The 17,635-nt window shown below is 54.4% G+C and overlaps 8 protein-coding genes across 8 annotated transcripts; 5 read left to right on the top strand and 3 right to left on the bottom strand.

The window, feature by feature from the left end:
• Window positions 1-2,313: 2,313 nt before the first annotated feature.
• On the top strand, window positions 2,314-3,648 carry HMPREF1541_10725 (uncharacterized protein; the record flags this gene model as incomplete). The annotated part of the gene is made up of 1 exon (XM_008715395.1): window positions 2,314-3,648. One exon carries the CDS (start codon window positions 2,314-2,316, stop codon window positions 3,646-3,648), a length of 1,335 nt encoding a protein of 444 aa, XP_008713617.1.
• Window positions 3,649-3,906: 258 nt separating this feature from the next.
• Window positions 3,907-5,358, top strand: HMPREF1541_10724 (uncharacterized protein; the record flags this gene model as incomplete). The annotated part of the gene is made up of 1 exon (XM_008715394.1): window positions 3,907-5,358. The coding sequence occupies one exon, from the start codon at window positions 3,907-3,909 to the stop codon at window positions 5,356-5,358; it is 1,452 nt and encodes a 483-aa protein (XP_008713616.1).
• Window positions 5,359-5,472: 114 nt separating this feature from the next.
• HMPREF1541_10723 (uncharacterized protein) lies at window positions 5,473-6,904 on the bottom strand (the record flags this gene model as incomplete). Its single annotated transcript, XM_008715393.1, has 2 exons — window positions 5,473-5,562; window positions 5,615-6,904. The coding sequence occupies 2 exons, from the start codon at window positions 6,902-6,904 to the stop codon at window positions 5,473-5,475; spliced, it is 1,380 nt and encodes a 459-aa protein (XP_008713615.1).
• Window positions 6,905-8,519: 1,615 nt separating this feature from the next.
• HMPREF1541_10722 (uncharacterized protein) lies at window positions 8,520-10,099 on the top strand (the record flags this gene model as incomplete). Its single annotated transcript, XM_008715392.1, has 2 exons — window positions 8,520-9,455; window positions 9,584-10,099. The coding sequence occupies 2 exons, from the start codon at window positions 8,520-8,522 to the stop codon at window positions 10,097-10,099; spliced, it is 1,452 nt and encodes a 483-aa protein (XP_008713614.1).
• A 353-nt stretch (window positions 10,100-10,452) lies between these two features.
• On the bottom strand, window positions 10,453-11,382 carry HMPREF1541_10721 (uncharacterized protein; the record flags this gene model as incomplete). Its single annotated transcript, XM_008715391.1, has 1 exon — window positions 10,453-11,382. One exon carries the CDS (start codon window positions 11,380-11,382, stop codon window positions 10,453-10,455), a length of 930 nt encoding a protein of 309 aa, XP_008713613.1.
• Window positions 11,383-12,978: 1,596 nt separating this feature from the next.
• HMPREF1541_10720 (uncharacterized protein) lies at window positions 12,979-13,535 on the top strand (the record flags this gene model as incomplete). Its single annotated transcript, XM_008715390.1, has 2 exons — window positions 12,979-13,469; window positions 13,514-13,535. 2 exons carry the CDS (start codon window positions 12,979-12,981, stop codon window positions 13,533-13,535), a joined length of 513 nt encoding a protein of 170 aa, XP_008713612.1.
• A 156-nt stretch (window positions 13,536-13,691) lies between these two features.
• HMPREF1541_10719 (uncharacterized protein) lies at window positions 13,692-15,182 on the bottom strand (the record flags this gene model as incomplete). Its single annotated transcript, XM_008715389.1, has 1 exon — window positions 13,692-15,182. One exon carries the CDS (start codon window positions 15,180-15,182, stop codon window positions 13,692-13,694), a length of 1,491 nt encoding a protein of 496 aa, XP_008713611.1.
• A 466-nt stretch (window positions 15,183-15,648) lies between these two features.
• On the top strand, window positions 15,649-16,869 carry HMPREF1541_10718 (uncharacterized protein; the record flags this gene model as incomplete). The annotated part of the gene is made up of 1 exon (XM_008715388.1): window positions 15,649-16,869. One exon carries the CDS (start codon window positions 15,649-15,651, stop codon window positions 16,867-16,869), a length of 1,221 nt encoding a protein of 406 aa, XP_008713610.1.
• Between the last annotated feature and the right edge of the window lie 766 nt (window positions 16,870-17,635).

The following is a 17,635-nucleotide window of genomic DNA, read 5'->3' as shown; positions in this document are numbered from 1 at the left end:
GAGGGGGCCTGTGATGACGTCTTCTGGGGAGGCCCCAACAAAGGGGGGAAATGGTTGTGGGTGTGTGTGTCTTGCAAAGGTGGGTTTGTGTGCATGCACTGTTGCGTTAGCAGGACTCGCTTGCAGAAGTGTGCCAGCTTGTCAGGTCAGAGAATTGGTGGCAAAAGCCTCTGTCTGTCTCAAGCGAGCTTTTTCCGTGGGATGGCGACAGTAGAAAGCCAGAGAGGTGTAAGCCCAAAATTGCCAATCATCTGTCTGTCTGCCACGAAGGGGGGCCATGGACTCGTAAAAAGTGACTGGCTTCGCACACGAGAGAGTGCTCGAGCCGTGCCATAGGGCTTACCGATTCCTTGCAGGGCATCAACAGGTAGCGCTGCGAAACTGCCGCGCTGTGCACACTCTCGCTTGGATCGACGGCAAGGATGTTAGACCTTGTCGGTATTACTGCATGCAGTCTGCGTGCTTTTCTTTTTCACATGCAAAGTTTGCTCCCATCTCATCGCGGATTTGTTCGTTTAATGCATGTTCCAGAACGGTGAAGCACTACTTACTCCGTGCCCCTCTCTCGATTGCCGAACCAGGCGGCGGTAGACCGGGGTTGGAACTCCTGAAGATTGAGTCGCTTGACGCTTGTGGGAAGCGGTGTAGTGACCTTTTACTACAAGCGGGTTGCGCTGAAGCATTTCATGTCGGAGGGTGCTGGATTGGGAAGGGCGGTTGAACGGGAGTTGCTGAATCCGTGATGAGTAGCGTTGGTCCTTGGAGGCAAGACATTCGGCTTGCTTCGTAGAGCAGGGTGCGAGCTCCTCTACAAGTCCTAGTAAGATCCATTATTGGCTCGAATCGGATTCGGCACGCGTCCTAGCAGGAGGGACTGGTGACGCTCTGCGCTTCTAATCGTTCCAGCTCGTATATAAAACATCCTGGTCCTGGAGTTCCGCCCGGAATACCGAGCTTAATGAGTAACGAGTGAATAGTAAGCAGTGACGATGAACCTTACCACAAAGGAGTTCGAGGGCTCATGCAAGGCTCCGCCGGCTTTTTCCCTGCATGCAGCGCGCCCCCGGCATCAATTTCGCTTCTTGCCCGCTACCACGAAGGAGTCTTCGCCTGTGAGCATCAATGACAAGGGCGACGGCGAAGTCGAGCTCTGCGCTTCTCTCGCTTGAGCCGGACTATCGAGTATCGGAGATGGATCTTCAGCATAAGCGAAGGGGCGTTTAGAGCCTTGCAAGGATGAGCGCTTTCCGCGACTCTCACTGTTTCGGCATGAACCCTCCCACAACAGCATACCAAGAGGTTGCTAGAAACAATGTCTTTCGATGCGAAGGCATTATTTTGTCATAGCAGCAGACAGGTCGGAATGTGGCTGCACGTCAAGATGTCAGGGCCGAGAGCATGGCGGGCATGGGTTTGTTTCGGGCTATTTCTCCGAAGCCACGAGCGGCTTAACAGCGCCGCCAGGTGGCATGCTTGGGGAAATACGAGGTTATGTTGGAAAAACGCGGTCATGTGTCTCGTGTTCGTTGCGACTGCATGAACAAGCTCAGCATAGATTCGTAGTCGCTCAAACTTCCTTAGCAACGGCTTGCCAGCATCTGCTGGACGACGAATTCGGCGAGTCTTTTGCACACGACTGTTCCAGAGGGGTTATTGCGAGATGGAGTCTCGTTTGGGATATGGCCCCTAGACTGGGCAAGGAAGCAGGCCAGCTCGGCCGGAGGATTAATGTTGCGCGGTGGCTGACAACAGAGTTGGACAGCAGATTGTACGGAGCACTTGGTAGTCACATCAAGTTTGGCGGACGGAACTGAGGACCAAGACGAGCTAAGCATCTGTGCCTCTTTCACGGGGTAGCAGTGATGACGCTCTGCACGACCTCCGTGTTTGAGGCAGGTCGCGACGACGTAGAAGGTCCGGAATAGTGCACTTGCGCTCTCCACCTGCGGCTAATCAAGCCAAGCGACGATGATCGTTTGCTGGCTGGTTTTGTGAGATTTTGTCAGCAACGAGGTCCGGGAAAGATTGACGATACTTGACGTATAATAAATGTAATGCCTTTTCATTTGTCGGTGTGCTCGGACGAGACATCAGTGAACAAGCTGAAGGTGAAGAAGCCCTTTGCTGGTGGACAACGACAAAGCCTTCAAGCACACAGCCTTGCCAGCGGCGAGGCTGAAACGCCAAGTCATAACGTGCTGCCAAGTGACCGTGTCCTCCGCCGTAGCTATCACGATAATCCTTAGTGGGGGATCGTATGTATACCATGTGTCTCTTTCCTTGGTCTGATGCATTGTTGACCAGCATATCATAATGGGAAAGCCAAGACTGATCCTGATCATTAGGCATGCCCAGTCCGAAGGTAATCGCGACAAGGCCATTCACCAGAACACACCTGACCACAAGGTGGGCTTGACCGCCGAAGGGCATCAACAAGCTCTCTCAGCAGGCAGTAAGCTCCGGGACCTGCTTCGAACCGACGACACTCTACACTTCTTCATTTCCCCGTATAGAAGAACGCGAGAGACCACGGAAGGCATTCTATCCGGACTTTGTGCCAATGAGCCGGCTCCTTCCCCGTTTCAACGGTCACGCATCAAGGTGTACGAGGAACCCCGCCTGAGAGAACAGGACTTTGGCAACTTCCAGCCCGAGACTGATGAAGTTGAACGTCTGTGGCATGAGAGAGCCAAGTACGGCCACTTTTTCTACCGCATCCCCAATGGCGAGAGCGGCGCCGATGTCTATGACCGCATCACCTCATTCAACGGCTCGCTCTGGCGGAGATTCTCCGAAGACGACATGGCCAGTGTTGCCGTGCTGGTTACTCATGGCTTGTGCAGTCGTGTCTTTCTGATGGCATGGTATCATTACAGCGTTGAATTTTTTGAAGATCTACGCAACATAAACCACTGTGAATTCCTTGTCATGAAGCTGGGTGGTAACGGAAGGTATGTCCTGCAAAATCAGTTGAGAAGATGGTCTGAGCTCCGGGCCGAACGAGCTGCAAGAAGAAGTATCACTGCGGCGGATAGTCCACAGAACACCATTCCCGTGCGGAGATGGAACAGCAAGCACCGACATGATGCCAGTGGCAGTACTTTCAAACCTCGTGTCCCTAAGCGACGATCTACAGCCGACATGTTCAAAGACGACTCGAACCAGGGCTCGGACGAGGATGGCGAAGAAAGCCCTAATACCGAAACAGAGAGGCAAGGAGACACCGTTGTTGAGGATAGCAGAGGAGCAACGCGGAACAAGACTGCTGGTGGTCAACAGACAAGATCCAAATCGCACTCTCATCCACGAAAAGTACCATCACAAGATGCCAATCTCAAGGCCTACCTAGGTAGAGACGGTGGAGGATCCAAGTCGGGAATGGCCTCGCCTCTGTACGGTTCCGACGAAGACTCTGAACCGCTGCGAAACCCTAAGCCGGCATTCCAGCCCAACTCCCTGGCAAGAGCACTCAGAGGAGAGTTTGACGATCCGAACACAGTACTGGCCGATGCTCTTGGAGACCAGAGTGATGCAGAAGTCGATGAGGCCGACCTCGAGCTTGGCACAAAACAGCGCGAAGATGCAGAAATGAAGCATATTCTGGAGGAGGAACGGCGCGAAAGAAGTCACCGAGGTGACGTTTACTGATTCGGGCGACGCAACGAGGTCACGATGAACGAACGACCTGTAAAGACATTGCAAAATATCTATAGACGACCACGACCTGCATGGCGGCGAATATCATTGTGAGCGGAGTTGTTGGAAATACTGCACAAGAGGGCCCAAAACCTCGCCGTAGATTGTCTTTGCCCTCACCACATTCCGCATCTCTGTGTCTGCCCTTCGTCATGCACTTTCTCCAGCACATATCAAGCCATAACCAAGTAAAAGGACTCCGTTTGCGCTATGGCCGAGGGGCTTTACGATCTCCTCCGGCAACATTTGCCAACGGCAGATCAGGAGGAAGACCGCTTGCCAACTCCTGAACAAGCCAGATATCTGTCCCGAGTATTGTCCCTTCGCCTCGCAGATCTGACCGGGACCGAGCCAGAGTCTTTGCAACAGTCGATCCATAGCAATAATGTGTCGATACAGGCCCTCAGCTCAAGGTCGTACCGCACAACAACGGCTTCTTTCGAACACCTGAACACTCTTGGCAGTGCTCTTCAAGGAATCTCGTCTTCCGTGACGGATATCAGGAATGCCGTACCACAGCTTGACGAGACCGCTGTAAAATTTGCTACATCCTACAGCAAGATTTCCGACGCCAATCAAGCTTTGGAAGCGCGCAAGAAATCGATGTTGCTCGCTCGCCAGGCAGACAAAGTCCAGGACATTGTTGAACTGCCCGCCTTGCTGTCTACAGCTATTGCGTCTGCAAGCACCACGACATCTGGAGGAGCCAATTATTCTCAGGCATTAGACCTTTTCGCCCACATCAAGAGGCTGCAGATCTTGTACCCCGATTCTAAGCTTGTTAAGAAAGTCCAACAGCAGGCCAAGGCGGCGATGAAGGAGATGACGACGAACCTCCTCAACTCATTGAGAAATCAGAGCATAAGACTGGCAGCAGCAATCAGGACTATTGGCTGGCTTCGAAGGGTTTTGCCGGAGCTGGCTAACAAAGACCAACTATCACCCGCTGCCGCTTCAACAACTACACTGACAACTTCAGCTGCATCGCACCAAGATGAGGATGATTTTGGAGCTATCTTCCTCTGCGCTCGGCTCTGCACTTTTCTGGCCATGACCGAAGCGTTGAGCCCGCTACGTGATCTTGGAGATCAAGAGACTGCCAGGCGCTTGCAGCAGCCAGACGGCAGTAAGACTACCGAGCCCGCCCGCCGCCCCTCCCACCAACAAGGCTACTCATTTCAAGGCCAGCAGACCGAGAGATATCTCAAGCGATACATTGAGATCTTCCGCGAGCAGTCCTTCTCTACAATCTCCATGTTCCGCAACATTTTCCCACCATCAGAAGACAAGGCTTCTGAGGAGGATCTGCTTCCGCTACCATCCGCCCTGGCTACTTTTCCCCTACATCTTGTCAACGTCTTCATGGAGACACTTCGTGAATATCTCCCCAATGTTACGGACTCAGCAGCTAGAGAGAGCTTGCTGATGCAAGTGCTTTACGCAGCCAACAGTCTTGGTCGACTCGGCGCCGACTTCAGCATGATGATCGCGACGCTCGCGCCAACCAGCAACGTCGGCGGCGCAGAAGACAACGAGACTGAGCCTGAGTGGCTCAAGATCATCAAGAAGCATAAAGTGCAGGCTGCGAGACTGGAGGCCATGGCGGCGGGTCAGGAACAGTCCACTGCTGGTACAACATCGGTAAATATCGCCGTCCGCTGAGGAATGATCTGAGTTTGGATATTTTATCAATTCTGCAGATGGCAGTGTTCGCCAACTCAATACTACCGCACCGCCGAGAGGGTATCTTCAACGCCAGAAATGCCATTCAGTCGCCTATGAAACGATCTTCTGGAAAAACTCCAAAGCTTTCTCGAGGAGCTTGGGCTCGTAGCCCTCCTTCTTTGCCTGCGCGATGATGGATTCCTAGTGCACTGTCAGAGTTACTGGACTATACGCATCAATAAGTGGGACTTACGGTGGTCTTTGCAGCCTCGACGCCGAGCTTCTCTTGGGCAAACTTTTTAAAGGCTGCCTCAGATCCATCGCTATCGGCAAACGACTTGGGAATAACTTCAGCGAACATGGTGCTTCCTCCAGCAGCGCCGGAGATGATGCTGAACCACTGCTTCCTCTGCTGCGGACCCACCAGATCCAAGGCCTTGGCGAACTGGGTCGTTTCGTACGCCGAATTCAAGCAGATCAGAGCCGCACAAATGGCGAGTACTTTGTTATACTGCTCTTGGGTGTCTGCTGACTTGCCGTTGTGCTCGACGACGGCGTTCTGTCTCGGAGAGCCCATCCCAAGGTAAAACTGAGCAATCACGCTGTCATCGGCGCTAGCATGTGTCTTCATTACTTGCGTAATGATATCACTGGCCGCATTCAACAGAGGCAATTCGGTGTTCAAGCGCTTCTCCTCGTCTCTGATAATTCCGACGTCTTTGTCGATGATGGCAGTTGCTGAGGCTAAGGGCGGTGTGGCAGATAACATACGAGGCCCTCGGTTCTCATACATCCACGTCCACCCAATGTTCTTCTTGGTGGACCACGAAGGATCCGACGAAGTAAGGTGGTTATAAAACGCCTGCGTGTCGATCTTGAAAAGGGCCGCAAGACCCATGATCTCAGACGCTGCCGCAATATGAATGCCGCACATAACCTGGTTCAACGCCTTTGCAGACTCGCCACCACCTAGACCACCGGGAATAACGTACAGCGTGGCGCCTTTGTTAGAAAGGTTACCAAGGACATCCTTGAACCTGGCTTCTTCCAAGTTGGCTGGATCGTCACTGGATGCCATGATCGTCAAAGTGCCATTGATGCTCCTAGCCGTACCACCACTGACAGGGCAGTCGCACAATTGTACGTCCGCACGGCCAAACTCCTCAGTCAACCGTCTCCGGATCTCTGTCGGCTGCGTAGGGGGGATCGTCGCCATCACAACGACCGTGATGCCCTTTGGCAAAGCCTTTACTGCGGCGTTTTCGCCCTCGAAAAGCGCGCTGTGGACATGATAGTGGTTGGCAACCATCAGTAGCACGATCTCGGCATCCTTCACGGCGTCGGCGGGTGAGGAGGCGATGCTGTAACGCGAGCCAGGGATCTCGGCGCACGTGGCAGCCCAGCGGTCGTTGGTGGGGCCGTAGACGTCGTAGCCCGTGACGGGGAAGCCGGTACGCACGAGGTGCGTCGACATGGCGAAGCCCATGGCGCCGAGGCCGATGAAGGCCACTCTGGTATTTTGCGAATTGCCGAGCGACCCCATCTTTTCGTTCTGCGGGTATACTGGTTTAGATGGGGATGACTCAATGGTGAAAGAGAAGCGGATGTGGGGCACAAGAAGATCAAGATGATGCGAGGTAGTAGACAATAAGAATATTCAATACTAGCTTTGGCGGAAGGCGCAAATCGAGGTGAACGACAGAGCTTGAAGTGAGTACAGAGGCCGTGAAGTCACCGAACCTTTCTTGCCACGGAGCACCGCGCGGAAGTATCAGACATGTATATATCTCACAACACAAGTGCCCGCCGGCTTACCCCAACGGAGACCTCGCCTCCCACGGGTAACGCAATACTCGGCTAAATGGCACCGTCACCCAGCAATCCACCCAGTACGGTTGCTTCCACATGGGTATCGGCACTTGGGCCGACAAATCTGAACTGAGGCTCAGAGGGCCAAATGGCCTTCTCTCCACCCCGCGCTTTTGCCCCAGACACAAGGCGTGCCCCATCAACGAATACAACGCGGTGGTCACGGAGGGTGACAGTCCACCAATTGCAAGTGCTGGATGGAAAGATTTCACTGCCTGAGATCGGGTTTGCTCGGGGTTGAGGCCGTGCGTAGCCCGAGAGGCGCCAAGACCGGGCCAGTCGACCGACGTGGTTTCGGGAGGTCATGTCGGTGGTACACGCCGTGTGAGACTTGGGGACAGGACCGTGTGAGATGAGCCGCGGCTGTGTCAGTTTTCATGATGGCCATCGAATAGCTGCTTCTGAATGCAAGCCTTTGTAGGACCATAATCGTCGCTGAGGAGCCGGCAATGCACCAGCTAGACTTCTTCACTGATGGGCTCAGCAACACCAGCCGCGCAAACATCAAGAGAAGACATCGTTAAGCATTGCCGACACACTCCATGATCATTACCACCTGCCCTACAGTGGTAGTCCCTTTGTTAGAAATATGTCTGGAAGCATTTCGATGGCTCAGCCTTGCCGTCTCAGCCTCATCACTAGCGACTAACCCGAACAGGACTAATGCAGTTCCGACATTCGAAGTCGCGATGTCGTGTTTCTACCCTTCGCGATTGAGTCGCAGTCTGCCATTCGTCTCAGCATAGATTCGTCCACTACCACAATCGCTGCTATCATCTGCCTGTCTGTCTCTGCCACCCATCCGTGATCGCCCAACCCCGTTTCCACATCAACGGTGGCGCCCGGCGCCCGCAGCCGCCATGAACCCCCAAATGCAAAACTATCAGCGCTATGCGCAGGCTTCTCGTGCCCCAGCGAGTGCGCGTCGGCCAGGTGAGTGCGATCCGAGCACGATTCCCTTCCTTTCTGCCCTAGGAGCCTCTTCCGGAATGCCCTCTGGACTCATTGCTCCCGGACTCGTTGGTCCCATCATCCCTCGCCAATTATCTGGTGCTCGCCGACTGCAACTTGCCTATTTGCAGCAACCACGGAACCCCTGTAGCTTCACTACCCTCGGAGGCCTGAAAGATCCAAGGATTCTCTTTGCTTCCAGCCTTAGCATCCCGACGTCGACCGCATCTATCTCGGATCACAGCTTCACCTTTGTCACCTCCCCGCGGCCCCAGCCCCAGCACCCGAGGACTCCACGTTACTTATCACTTAGGCCGCAAATCCTTGGAGTTCTTAAGATGTCCACACAACAGCTCAGCACTCAGAGACAGGCCTACCTTTACCTTGCGTACCCAAAGCTTTGGCGCGAACAGTACCAACATATTTTTCTAGGTCCCCCACATAACGCGAACCTTGCAGCGCAGCAACATCAACAGCAGCTGTACCAGCAACAGATGGCGCAACGCAACGCCGCCCTCGAGCATCAGATGGCACAGCGACGAGCGAAAAAGCCGACCGATCGCAACATGCCCGATGGCATCGAAGACCTGATTGTTGGCGACGCTGTGCAACAGTATAAAGAGTTGCGTGAAGTGGAGAAGAAGCTAGACTACACAATCATGCGCAAACGCCTAGATATTCAGGACACTATGAACCGCAATGTGCGCCGCCAGAAAACCATGCGCATTTGGATCACAAATACGTGCGAAAACCAGCCCTGGCAGCGGCCCGCGCTCGACGAGAATTCGTTCGACTTTGAGTCCGGCGCCGAATCGACATACCGTGTCAAGATCGAAGGAAAGATCATCGACGAGGACGAGACGACCGATGAGGCCGACGAAATGGATGTCGACGGAGAAAGCGATGCTGCTCCCACCAAGGAGGCCAAATCTCCACCTCCAAAGAAATTCTCTAGCTATTTCAAGGCAATTTCGGTCGAGAACGACAAGAACAGACAGAACCCAAATCTCAACATTGATCCTACTACGCAAGTGGAGTGGAAGAAGACTCCCCAGTCCCAAGAGTTCGACTGCTTCGAGTTCCAACGCAAGGGCGACGAGAACCAGAACGTTACTATCAGCCTTGTTCGCGACGAGCCGGTAGAGAGATACCGGTTGTCCCAGGCTCTTGCAAACACCCTAGACATGGAAGAAGCCGACCGAGCAGAAGTGGTTATGGGTATCTGGGAGTACGTCAAAGCGATGGGCCTTCAAGAGGACGATGAGCGCCGGCATGTAAGATGTGATGATCGGCTCCGCAGCGTAAGTACCGACTTCCAGTGTTTTCAGCGTCGGTTGCGGAATGTTCACGCCTTCCGCATAATACCGACCTCACCAACAATCTCAAACTGACCACTGTATAGATATTCAACGCCGATGCCTTCCTTTTCCCTCAAGTCGCCGAGCGCATCATGCCTCATCTTCACCCTCTGCCTCCGCTCAAGCTCCAGTACACCATCCGTGTTGACCAGGAGTTTCAGTCTGTCGAGCCACAGCCGACGATCTACGACATTAAGATCACCACCGATGATCCTCTCCGATCCCGAATCATGGCCATCACCTCATCTTCACAAACGGCGCAGAATCTTCGTCAAATCAACACCATAGACGAGCAACTTGCGGTTGTCATTCAGGCTATCCAACACCACAAGGCCAAGCACACGTTTTACAAGAACTTCAACCGAGACCCAGTCGGTTTCCTTAAGAAGTGGCATTCTTCCCAGCAGCGGGATCTATCTGTCATCCTCGGTGAGATGGAGCGCGGCGACGTCGCCGGTCTAGAATTCGCCAAGGGAGGCAGCGATGGTGTGTGGGGATCCGACATTGTGGGAGAGGCAGTGCGCTACAAACTCGCCCGAGGTGAGGCCATGCGAGGGTAGTAGCTGACTTTGTTCCTCGCGTACAGCGCGATTTTGATGTACCATTAGCGGGTGGGCGCTGCTCAAGGGGTAGAGATACAGAAGGCCGGATAGGCTTTCAGGCCGTTGCAAGGACGACAAACTGTTCCATGCACGGAGCCCATCCTGATGATCAGCTCGCGTCAGTAAGTGGACCAGGTCCGTTTGCTCAAGTCCCACGAGCCATGATGAACAAACGATGTCCTTCCAGAATTCCAGCTTACTCTCTCTCCCTACTTGCGAATGATGACGAGTGGTATCCCCTAGCACCTCAGGAAGCCAGTCTCCTGTCGAAGGACACGCCCCGGAGAGACGCACCAAAGATATCACGCAAATCATTCCACGCCGAACAGTTTGACCTTCATAAGCTCCGCACAGCCCATTCTCTCCAGATACTCTGCCCTCACCCGATCACGAACCCTGTTGGTCCGCTCGGCCATGGGCCCCTCGGGCTCGACATGGACCCTCCAGGGCCTCCTGCCATGCTCCGTGCCGACGATCTCGACAATGGCGTCCGCAACCGCCTGCGGCTTGATGTCCAGGCGGGGGTCCCCCATCTCCGCGCTGCCCTTCAAGCACCGCTCGAACCAGCCCTTGGTCGGCGCCTCCTCGGCGTTGTACTGCCGTTCGACGTCTGGATCGTCGGCACGCATGGCGGAGCCAAAGTGGTTGGTGCCACTGGTGAAGATGCCGGGCGTCACGATGCTGGATTCGACGCCCCACTGGCTCACTTCGAGGGCGGTGGTCTGCGCCAGCGAGTCCTGCGCCGCCTTGGCGGCGAAGTAGGCTGCCAGGTAGGGCGACGAGGGCCCGTGCGCGGAGCCGGACGAGACCCAGATCAGGAGCCCCGAGCGGCGCGCGCGCATGTGCGGCAGGATGGCGCGGTTGAGGCGGTGGCAGCCCACGCAGTTGGTGTCGTACATGGCGAAGAATTGCGAGGGGCTGAACGCCTCGGCGGGACCGAGACACATGTGGCCTGCGTTGTGGATGATGGCGTCGATACGGTGCTGCTCCTGCAGGATCTGTGCGACGCTCTGTTGGATCACGTCATCCTGGACGACGTTGAGGTGGATCCCGCGTATGTCGCGTTGGTGCCGTCGTGCGAACGTTTCGAAGGCCTCGTACCTGGTGGGGGCATTGTCACGCGCCTGGAGCAGGCCGGCGTACACGGTATGGCCTGCTTGGGCGAGGGCCTCGGCGGTCATGAGGCCGAAGCCGGAGTCGCTGCCGGTGACGATGATGACGAGGCGCGAGGGAGGAGACATTTCCCGTTCCATCTGTGTTGTTCCTGTTGTAATATATGGAAAGGTAGAGAAGAGGCGATTGGGCCTGACAGGTTGATGAAGGGACAACGCTAGGTCCAGCGCCCGCAGTATAAGCTAGCTTCTTATACCAATACATCCACGCCATCGAACTCAAGAGACGTCCGCAAAGCGCTCGCCCTCGTAATGCTCCACACCGGTTTCCCGCATGGTCATGAAGGTAGCTCAGTGATGTCCGTATTAGTCGCCCAATCGGGCTGTACAGCGACCCAAAGGAACCAAGGACCGGCATCACGATGTTAACCCCGAAGCAACACTACCTGATCAGGACAGATCACATATTGCTATCCCCCGAACGGCATTTTCAACGCCGGGGAAGCCTTGGGCACGTTGCGCAACGTCGGGGAACCCTCGGGTACGTTTTCAAACTGTACGCCAACACGCAAGCGACTGTAAATACTTTATAGAATGCACAAGCCAGCAATGTGTCACAACCAAGCGGGTGTATATTACTTCCTATCTCCTGTGCCGGAGCTACCATCCGCGCCATACTGAGCGAGCAGGACGGAAGTCATTCTCAGGTATACAACCGCCCGAGGCTTTCCTATATGGTGCCCTATCACGTAGACTCTGGCTAGATAGTAGGTAAAGGAAGAGCCAGCCCCCCCGTAACCCCCGCTTCCCCAACTCCGACCACCACCACTACAACTACAGCACCACCGCGTTCTTTCGAGTCTCACGGCCCTGCGTCCACAATTTCCCATCCCATCCTGTTCATAGAAACCTCTCGTGTCGTACATACCATCTACCAACGAAGCTCCCGCCCCCGGCCCCGCCCCAACTATACCACCCACCACGCTTCCACGAATCCACCTTCATGGCATATATCGCCAGAGTATTACTGTTGTATCCACCAAAATTCGAGCAGCCAAAATCCCGTGCTTTCTGAGGCACGTAGATATCCTGCTTGGTACCCCGCCATGCACTCACCTCACTGCCCAGTGGCACACACGACGCACTGACTAGAAGAGCCTGGGACTAGCAAAAATTACGCGATTTGGCTTAGCCCTGGAGGGCGGGCGGGGGAGGGGCGGGGGGGGAAGCTCTGCTTACTACGTACGGAGAAGTACTTACCACAGTACCCACTACTGGTCGAAATCGACGTAATACTACAGTAAGTGACGCGAGGTCCTTTTCGAGTCAGAGGTCGAGCCTGCCTGCCTGCCTGCCTGCCTTGCTTTCTTAGTGGGAAATTTGCTTGAAAAGTTCTAGGCCCGGGAGACGCTTAGTAAAAGTGCCGGCGATCAGAACTCGTTGTGACGGAGAGAGAAAGGGTCATACGGAGAGTGAGACGCTGTACGTTGTGCTGGGGAGGTATAAGAAGTCGTGTGTCGCCGCTGCTTTCGTTTGCTGTGGTCTTTGCAACCAGGACATCTATCGATTTGGAGCAGCAGCCGCATACCTGCACGGAAACTATTTGTACAGCTGTCGACGCAGCAGCCCCACGACCGGAAGAGGCGACTATTCCTACAGTAATTCCGAACGTTGTTGATTAATTCAATCGGCCTTCTTGGCGACCGTCACTCGTTTCGAAGAACAATGTCGTCCGGCGCCAAACCCTTGGTGGTCCACCACTTGCAATACTCGCAATCCGAGCGGATCCCCTGGCTGCTGCACGAGCTGCGTCTCCAAGGTCATCAGATTCCATACAAGCTGGTGCTTCATCAACGCGCACCGCTCTTCAGCCCACCCGACCTTGCTAAGCTGCATCCCATGCACGCTGCTCCCGTCGTCCAGGTCGGCGACCTCACGTTGGCCGAATCTGGCGCCATCATCGAGTACATTGTTGATGTGTACGCTTCAGGTGCGCTGAAGCTCCGTCCGGGAGATTCTGGATACGAGAAGTACATTTACTGGTGGCACTGGGCCAACAGTAACTTGCAGCCCGTCATCATGCGATGTGCGACGTTGCGGCATCTGAATCTCCCCGACGATAACCCTGTCAAGAAGAGCACGTTGGAGCGACTTGCGATAGCTCTAGGCCATCTGGACAAGCACCTTGAGCAGAATGTCTGGCTGGCAGGTGACGTGTTCACCGCCGCGGATGTGATGATTCTTTTCAGCCTAACAACAGTGCGGCGGTTTTGGGGTTTTGACTTGAGCGGCTATGGCGCTATATTGGAGTATCTGAAGAGAGTTGGAGACAGGGAAGGCTATCGGGAGAGCATGAAGGAGGCAGATCCCGAGATGGATTGGCAAGAGGCCATGCAAGGCCCTGCGCCCAGACCATTCTTGCAAGTACGGCCCAAGGTTTAAGGACTGGACGCAAGAGACTGGTTGGAAGTGTCTGGAGGAGCGAGCTGAGCAGCCATCTGGATGGCGCCGAAAGGGTCAGACTTGTTGTACAAGAAGAGGCCTTGGATTGCGGCCGGAGAGACGGTGCTGGTGGTTTGGCTGGTGTCACGTGAGAGGATGCCATGGGAACGAAGTGTGTCTATAAAGGATGCTAGGTGCTTCCCATCTCCGTCGACGTCTTCATAGAAGCGTTTCCATAGCTGCTCAATCTGATAGGCGGTTGCATTGCCGAGATGCACCGTCATGTCCACTCTACCAGGTCGCACGAGGGCGGCGTCGAGCTTCTCAATATGATTGGTGGTCAAGAATAGGATACGCTCTTCTGCGCTGGCGACGCCATCCAAGGCGTTGAGCAGGCCAGACATAGTCACGTTGGCACCAGAGTAGCCATCTGAGCCAGCGGAACGCTGATTGGCCCAGGCAACATCGACGTCCTCGAGCAGAACAAAGGTACGCTCTGGGAGGTTGGACAGGAAGTGATTGAGGCGATCGTCGGTGAGCCCACGCTCAGATAAATTGAGGAGGGCGATTGCGTAATTTAGGTGACCGGCAAGAGCTTGTATGAAGGAAGATTTGCCGGTTCCCGGTGGGCCATACAAGAGGTAGCCACGTCGATAAGGTATACCCCGGTCGTAGTACCACTTCTCCGACTGAATAAAGTCGCGTACATCGGCTACTATGCGCTCCTTGACGCCTTGATCAAGGATGACAGAGCTTAGAGGGCGCTTTTGGCGAGGGTTTCCAAAAGGCTCCCACGAAACGGCACGTGGGACATAGATGGGAGTCTTTCCCTCGGTATTCTCGACTGCCAACTCGTGTGCCTCTTTGAACATAGACTCGAAAACGTGGCGCTGTGAGTACAAAGTTGTGAGGGTGATGGTCTCCCATGGCTTCCCATCCTTATCATATTGCTTCGTCTCTCGAACGCGATTGACGGCGATGAAGGCATTGCGGTATCTGAGGAAATGCCTTCCGGGGCCTGCAACGAGAGCAAACTCGGCATTGATGGCGCCGTTGGGGAGTTTGACGGTCTCGGTCTCGATGGACAGTTGTCGCATAGACGGCGTCAAGCGCTGTAGAACGGAGCTTAGCCATGAGCTCTTCCGGCCAGTCGCAGCCGAAGCGGGTGTTGATAGAATTCGGCCTTGCTCATGTAGCCTCAGCCAGTACAGGAACCAAGCGTAGGATTCGTCGCGGTTATTGATCTCGACATCGACCAACAGTCGACGCTTGAGGAGTGCGGCACCATTGCGAATGCCTCGTTGTGCGAAAGTTGCAGCAGCACCAAGACCGGCAAGACCGAAACCGGCCGTGAAGAAGGGATTGCTGGTCAACTGGGCAATGAAGCCTCCATCGGCAGTATTGGTCGTAGCAGTGGTCAGCTGCTTTGCTAGCTCTTGCTTTTGGGCGAGGGCGGCAGGAACACCATCGTTTCCTGCTGCCTGCATGCCCCTGTCGCGTGGTTCAATCGTAGAATCAGGACACCGGAGACCCTCGGAAGAGGATGTTGAGCCTAGAGGAATGGGCGCATGAAGCCGGATGAATTTCTGTACCGACTCGACGCGCTGGCGGTCCAGCTGAAGACACTAAACCGCAAGGAGTAGGAATACGAGCGGACACACGACGGAGATAGCGGAGGCAGTCGTCCCGGGAAATGCAGCCTAAGAGCTGCCACCATCGTCAACACTTTTTGGCTGCTGGACATAGCTGAAGGCAGCAAAACTTCGGTGGGTTCTACCCACGGTCGTATTTGTGCACAATGGCTCCTTTCCCCGTTATTCAGCCTGCTGCTGCTGTTGTTGCCCTTTATAGACCGGCCTGTCCGTCGCCATGCGCGCCTTTCTCAAATTCTTCTTCCCTCCCAGGAGCTCCCCCAGAATATCCAAAATACCCGCCTTGAGTCAAACGCGCGCCATGGCTTCCGGCTCGACAACCGCCATGCTATATGCATTGACGGCCACTCCAACGGTGGCCAGTACTCGCCCAGACGACGATCTCACCAAAGCTAAGGCATGGCATCTCAAGAAAGGCGGCTTCACCAATCCATGGCCTTCATTTGATCCCATGAGTACCTTGGAGCTAGTCGTCACGTTCTGGGGCCGCAGGCTCGTCGGAAAAGGCAACACTCCGGACACCACCCCTCCCACAGTTCCAGTACACAAGCCACGTTTTCTCCCTTCTCGACAGAGCAGCGACAAGCTCCGAGCCACCTGGTTGGGCCATGCTTGCTACTATGTCGAGTTTCCATCTGGTCTGCGTGTCCTTTTCGACCCAGTCTTTGAGCACCGCTGCTCCCCTTTGACATTCTTTGGTCCTCAGCGATACACCGAAGCTCCTTGCGACATCAGCGACATTCCCATTGTTGATGCCGTGGTCATTTCACACAATCACTATGATCATTTGTCCTATCCTAGCATCACCAAGATTTCCAACCTGCACCCTAACGCCCACTTCTTTGTGCCGCTGGGCAACAAGGAATGGTTCAACAAATGTGGTATCACCAAATGTACCGAGCTAGATTGGTGGGAGGAAGTCGACCTGACCCTGACTCCTGCCTCTGACAACCGCGGCAAAGAAACAACCGTCAGCTCAACCGAGGAGCCAAAATCTCCTTCCACTAATGTAATCACTGCCCGCATAGGCAGCACACCCTGCCAGCACATGACCGCCCGCGGCCCCTTCGATCGTAACGCGACCCTCTGGTCTTCCTGGACAATCTCGTCAGGAGGCAAGTCATTATATTTCGCCGGAGATACCGGGTATCGTACCGTTCCCAAAGCTTCGAGACACGATGAGGATGACTGGAGTGAAAAATGGTCACATCTCCCCACCTGCCCTGCCTTTAAGGAGATCGGCAAGCTGCGTGGACCCTTCGACCTTGGACTCATTCCTGTTGGCGCATATGACCCTAGATTTATAATGTCACCCATGCACGCAAGCCCACGCGATGCTGTCGAGATCTTCCGAGACACAAAATGCAGGCAAGCTCTCGGAATGCATTGGGGAACATGGGTCCTCACCGAGGAAGAGGTCCTAGAGCCCCCAAAGAAGCTCAAAGAGGCTCTCAAGCACCACAGCATGCCCGAATCCGGCCTCTTTGACGTCTGCGACATCGGAGAAAGCAGAGAATTCTAATAATCACAGTCGCTCTACGAATCACGAATACCAGTGTACAGTGTTTTGAAAATCTGTCAGCAACTACACATAAGCTCAGCGCAGGATTTGTGGGACGTTCGATAGACAGCGACCTTTGGCTTTGGAGAGTTTTAATACTTAGCCCAAGGCACATAATGTACAACAATACACTACTTAGTCCACACAGTCATCTTCTGCTACGCAATCACTTTTGGTATTGGTTTGGCAGATGGAAAATTACGACCGCGGTGTGCAGTCCCAACAACACAAATTGCTATTAATATCAGACTGTCGAGCCAAATGTCAGTAGCAAAGCATTCTTGATACCTTCGTTTAAAATTAGGCAGTGTTCGAATGCTCACCCTTGTGCCAAGCTCGTCTCGCAAGGCGTCCAGGCCAAGCCTAGGGAACCAGTTGCCTGATTCGCTCCAGCATCTTCTCCCACTTCTGATTCGTTGTTTCCTCTACCCAAGGTTCAGGCATTGTTATCATCATTCCAAGGACATTTCAATGACAGCCCTCCGCTGGGCGAGATATGTATCGATTTGGAGACCAACGCAGCCATAGGAAGTTCATCCCGTGAGCTCCAAGGTGGGGCCGGGCCAGGATGGCACGATTGTGCATTGAACAAGTTCGCGTTCCTCGGCCTTTGAGACAGACTACTATGTGACCAGTATCTATTACTCCCATGAGACTCTCCCACGCCTTTCACTTTTGCCTGCTTGATCTCCGATGGCTCCACGACCGAACCTCATAGTCATAGTAC

Source organism: Cyphellophora europaea (assembly GCF_000365145.1).
Source record: "Cyphellophora europaea CBS 101466 unplaced genomic scaffold supercont1.14, whole genome shotgun sequence".
Taxonomy (NCBI): domain Eukaryota; kingdom Fungi; phylum Ascomycota; class Eurotiomycetes; order Chaetothyriales; family Cyphellophoraceae; genus Cyphellophora; species Cyphellophora europaea.
Note: the sequence above shows the minus strand (reverse complement) of the source record. Positions and strands in the feature narration are given on the sequence as shown.